This window comes from Galendromus occidentalis, unplaced genomic scaffold (genome assembly GCF_000255335.2).
Source record: "Galendromus occidentalis unplaced genomic scaffold, Mocc_1.1 scf7180000077370, whole genome shotgun sequence".
NCBI lineage: Eukaryota > Metazoa > Arthropoda > Arachnida > Mesostigmata > Phytoseiidae > Galendromus > Galendromus occidentalis.
The window spans coordinates 1-5338 of NW_003805358.1; the positions used below are offsets into that span (position 1 = coordinate 1).

Genomic DNA, 5338 nt, shown 5'->3' on the forward strand with positions numbered 1-5338 from the left:
GTGAGTGGGGTCTGACGATGGAATCCGTGTTTCTTGGCTCCCCGCTTATCAGAGAATCGCTCATGGTGATTGCTACGCAAGTATTCCGGCAAGTGTACGTTGCTTTCAATTGAAGGATTGCTCCAGCTCGGGAAATCGTGGTAGAAACCACGAGTGCCGACGAAGAGGCTCCCATGGAGCCAGAAATCATTTGTCGGAGCAAATCGTTGTTCCTAGATCGATTGAGTTGGAAGGCCGGCTTCCGTATGACAGGAATGGATTCGGTGGCCACTCACCAGTACGTTCGCTCCGCGTATTCAGTCTGCGGCTTCTCGTGCGGTCGTTTGCGAAAGTTCATCAGTCCAGTATTTAGTTATTCACCAGAACGCCCATAAAATTATAGTGATTCTGGAAGCTCTCGCGCTAATTTGTGCATGTAGTCAGGCGAATGTCAGTCGAAGATGATTCTGACCATCGGTTGCCAACTACTCGTACTCGGAGGAATTCGATCTACTCCGAGGACGAGCCGTCTGAGTATAGTGAGTATCGCTGACTAAGTGAGCGTCGCGTAATAGCGCGGATGTCTCTGCTCGTGGAATCGCGGTCTGATTGAGAAGTTTCTTCCCTTGCCCGTAGATTTCCGCGGCTCTCCCGTCCTCATCGACTCGAAATGTCACTCAACGGATATTAGTATTCATCATTCGAGTCATCTTGCCTATCCATGACTCATCCCTCTCCACACTCGTTTATTCACTGCTTGCTCGATCTATCAGTCAATGTGTCCGATCTCGGCCGGTCGAACAGCCGCTATCGCTCGGGGTCGATCACTGCGAGAGGAAAAATTCAAGAGTTTTTATCTGCTTTTAATTGGAGCTCTTCCCCGTCAACCAAATCGTAGGAAGCGACCGTGGAGCAAATTTGTGATTTGGAACAATTCGGCTTTCGGGTCCGGACTTTCCTAGCCCAGAAAGCGGCCGCATCAGCCACAAGGGAGATAGAGCAAACAACCGAGGAGAGCACTACATAACATTCCGTCCGGCGAGAACGGTTCCCCGTATCTCACAGTGGCTCCGAGGTTATCGTCAGGCTGCCGATTGAGTCTCAGAGGTCCTGATGATCAGCGAAAAGCATCGCTGCTGGCGGATGGTTCGCGAAGAGTGTGTTATACCCGCCTGATTCAGTTCATCCTGGATCTCAATGATCCACCAATGTAGCTCGTAAATGCTAATGCAGTCAGTTCGCGCTGCGAGACCCACACTTAATTTATCTCCTGGAAAAGGTCAGACGGTAGACCCTGGGCGGTCCGTGACAGGGGTAACCAGCGTGAATTTTTGTTCGTCAGATAGATAAGTGAAGAAGCCATACTAAAGATTACGGGTCACGGGAACGTCGGAGGAAATACGAAATTGTAACAAATTGTCACAAACTAGCTCCGCCTGGAGATTTCCACGATGTCTGAGGTCAACTGCCAGCATCTTGATCTCGGTGGAGCTGGCGGCAAACAGTTGTCTCCGTAGCGTACTTCTTCTTTTATAGTCTTCATGATCTTACAAGCCTGCACCGTTATCCAAGAGCGGGCTCTCATTTGCCAAAATCCGGACGGAAATGGGTTCCATCGTTCGCTCATGCATCGCTGACTTGGAAGGGGAGCTAAGGCGATCTTTTCAATTCCAGGGAAACGGATCTTGAGGGGTCCTTACTATAGAATCGAGATGGCAACTCCGGCTGCGGATCCCCGCGATTTTCTGTTTAAGGTGCTGGTAATCGGTGAATGGGGAACGGGCAAGACCAACATCATCCGCCGCTACGTTCACAAGGCCTATAGCGAGCATTACCGACCCACGATCGGTGTAGACTTCGCGCTCAAAGTTATTCAGTGGGACGAGAATACAGTCGTCCGGCTACAGTTGTGGGACATCGCAGGTCAGCGCGGGTACCCCCACCCCATCCCCCCCCATCGATACGGGTGATTCGTTTGGAATCCTTGGGACTCTGCTCGAAGGTTCCGGAAATTAGAATCTGTTTCGCTTGCAGGTCAAGAACGCTTCGGTAACATGACGAGAGTGTACTTCAAGCAGGCGGTCGGAGCTTTCATCGTCTTCGACGTCACGAGAGGCGCCACGTTCGAAGCCGTTCTAAAATGGAAGAACGATCTCGACGCTAAAGCGCATCTAGCGGATGGTTCTCCCATTCCTTGTGTTTTATTGGCGAACAAGTGAGTCTTCTCCGATGATGATTCTCTTGAGAGAGAAATGAATTGGTAGTGGTCCCCTATCCTGAATCTCACTCGCTTGGGACGCCGACCATGACTCCTAGCCTACAATCATTCCGCAGATGCGATCTGGACAAGGGAGACGGAATCAGCCAGGCCAAAATGAAACATTTCTGTGAGACGAATAACTTCCACTCATGGTACTTGACATCGGCAAAGACAGACACGAATATCGATGAGGCGGCCCGCGACCTGGCCAACGAAGTTCTTCGGCGTCAGCAGATCGTCGAATGTCGAGCAGCAATCATCGCCGCCGAGAATACGATGGCCTTGAACGACCGAATGTACGGAGAGCCTGTCAAGAGGTTCGGATGCTGCTGACATTAGGTCTCCGAGCCATTGGCACCCACGCTTTAGAGATCTTGTGCTGGAGGAAAAATCTAGATTGGTGGAATCCTTCGCTCAAATCACTGAATAGACAAGTGATTGAGAACTCCACCCGATAGCTCGATCGTCGAGCTAGCCTCATGGTCTGGTTTTACTGTCCACTCACTCAGAGTGAAGCTTTCATAATAAAATTTACTCTCGGAAGAACGACTCCACAGAGTTTACACGAATACCGTGACTCCACCGAAATTCCGCCAATCCTTGTGAATTACTATGGACCCTTCGCTGGCCGCGAACCCGAACAAGTCTGACCGCCATTTCCGGGAATGTTTTCTCCAGATACTATCCCTAGGCTTCCCTCTGAGTCTCGTCACCGACGCCGACGCAACGATCAGGTACATCGTCCTTTGGGACTCGAAAAGTCGGGACGCGAGAACTGCGACTCTAGCCGGAGGGGAAGCGATCCGAGTTCATTCAACTAAACTTCATTCAGCGTGGCCACGAAATCGTTTACAGAAGCGTAATGATGGCGACAGATGTACGAGAAACTGCTACAAATAATCGCGGAGAATAGAGGGAAAAAAACGGCAAGAAACACGGTGGACACAGATCCTGGGGCAGGAAAGACGAAGGCAGCTCTCAAGCTTGAACGACAGTGTCAAATGAGACAGCGTGTTTTCATTACGACCCAGAATCATGGCACCCGCAAGCCACCAACTGGTGTTTCGGACTCGCAGCTACTCTCATTTATAACCGACAAAACCAAGCGGCGGCAGCGACCCAACGAGCTACCAGCGAACCAACACTAGCACTACAAAACGCTAAAAATGACTTTTGCTTGAGCATCATCAGCCCTCATTATGAATGGTTAGATCGCCCGTCCGCGGATCTCGACCACAAGTCTCGCTCGCCGTCGGTGCGTCTGGATTGCCAGTCCGGAATGATGATTCTCCGGGCGGATCGGGTTCAATTATTCGTGTTGTGAAGCCTTGTTCCTCCCCTCCAGCTCCCGTTGAAGCTTTCCAGAATCCTTTGTAGATCTCCTTCGGCGCTAATCTCCGAAAACGAACCCCCGGGAAGACGGTTCCACCAGCCAACAATCGTTCCGCGATTCAGTTAATTTTTTTGAATGATGTCCTGTGTTCCGATGGCGTAGATACGACTTTCGTATCCGATTATATAGAGACAAAAGCGCATTGTTGAGAACAGCGGTCGGCAGCGCCTCGGACTTCATGGTCCATCGTTATTCTCGCTATGAGTTCGCGGACCACTTAGCGGTTTGCGGGCAGACCACCGGGCTTGAATCCCCGCCCGGAGCGTCACACGCAGACGCTCCCGATCTCAGCGAGAGTCTTTAGACTTGAAGCCCAGGAAAGGGAGGACGGAGCCCTTGGATCATTTTTCTCCTCATCTATCCATGAATAGACCTGGTACCGCAATAATCGCTGTGGAAACTTTGTGAGATCTCTCCTATCCAGGAGAGTTGCTCCCTATCGGGGGTCTGGACCACGCGTTCTGTGCTGCTCCATAAGTCGGATTGATGGTGACCTCTTTTGCCGAGCCCTTATGCTTGATCACCGATTGAAATTCAGATTAAGAGACTTGCACATCGAATGGCTTTCGAATTATCCGTGAATGGATGCGAGATGATTCTCACGCTGGCCACGTTGAGCTCATGCACGCGCATGGATGACGGGTGTATTCCGCGATAGGTGAAGACGTTGACGACGCTGACATCGGCAGACGCTCGCGTGTTGATGTCTATGTGGTTGCTGTTTCCTGCTGACAACTTTGATCTTTGTGTTGGTATTCGATTCGATAACGCAAGATTCCAAATTAGAACAATACAGCGAATTCTCCCGAGTGCTTTGCGAGAGAGATACTCCTTACACGTAGACGATTCTCAAGTGAGTGGGGTCTGACGATGGAATCCGTGTTTCTTGGCTCCCCGCTTATCAGAGAATCGCTCATGGTGATTGCTACGCAAGTATTCCGGCAAGTGTACGTTGCTTTCAATTGAAGGATTGCTCCAGCTCGGGAAATCGTGGTAGAAACCACGAGTGCCGACGAAGAGGCTCCCATGGAGCCAGAAATCATTTGTCGGAGCAAATCGTTGTTCCTAGATCGATTGAGTTGGAAGGCCGGCTTCCGTATGACAGGAATGGATTCGGTGGCCACTCACCAGTACGTTCGCTCCGTGTATTCAGTCTGCGGCTTCTCGTGCGGTCGTTTGCGAAAGTTCATCAGTCCAGTATTTATTTATTCACCAGAACGCCCATAAAATTATAGTGATTCTGGAAGCTCTCGCGCTAATTTGTGCATGTAGTCAGGCGAATGTCAGTCGAAGATGATTCTGACCATCGGTTGCCAACTACTCGTACTCGGAGGAATTCGATCTACTCCGAGGACGAGCCGTCTGAGTATAGTGAGTATCGCTGACTAAGTGAGCGTCGCGTAATAGCGCGGATGTCTCTGCTCGTGGAATCGCGGTCTGATTGAGAAGTTTCTTCCCTTGCCCGTAGATTTCCGCGGCTCTCCCGTCCTCATCGACTCGAAATGTCACTCAACGGATATTAGTATTCATCATTCGAGTCATCTTGCCTATCCATGACTCATCCCTCTCCACACTCGTTTATTCACTGCTTGCTCGATCTATCAGTCAATGTGTCCGATCTCGGCCGGTCGAACAGCCGATATCGCTCGGGGTCGATCACTGCGAGAGGAAAATTTCAAGAGTTTTTATCTGCTTTTAATTGGAGC

At 50.5% G+C, this 5338-nt stretch overlaps 1 protein-coding gene across 1 annotated transcript; it reads left to right on the plus strand.

Moving 5' to 3' along the window:
* The first annotated feature begins 326 nt into the window (after positions 1-326).
* LOC100900589 (ras-related protein Rab-32) lies at positions 327-2782 on the plus strand. Its single transcript, XM_003742324.2, has 4 exons — positions 327-518; positions 1654-1902; positions 2014-2194; positions 2314-2782. The coding sequence occupies exons 1-4, from the start codon at positions 428-430 to the stop codon at positions 2570-2572; spliced, it is 780 nt and encodes a 259-aa protein (XP_003742372.2). The 5' UTR covers positions 327-427; the 3' UTR covers positions 2573-2782.
* The last annotated feature ends 2556 nt before the right edge of the window (positions 2783-5338 follow it).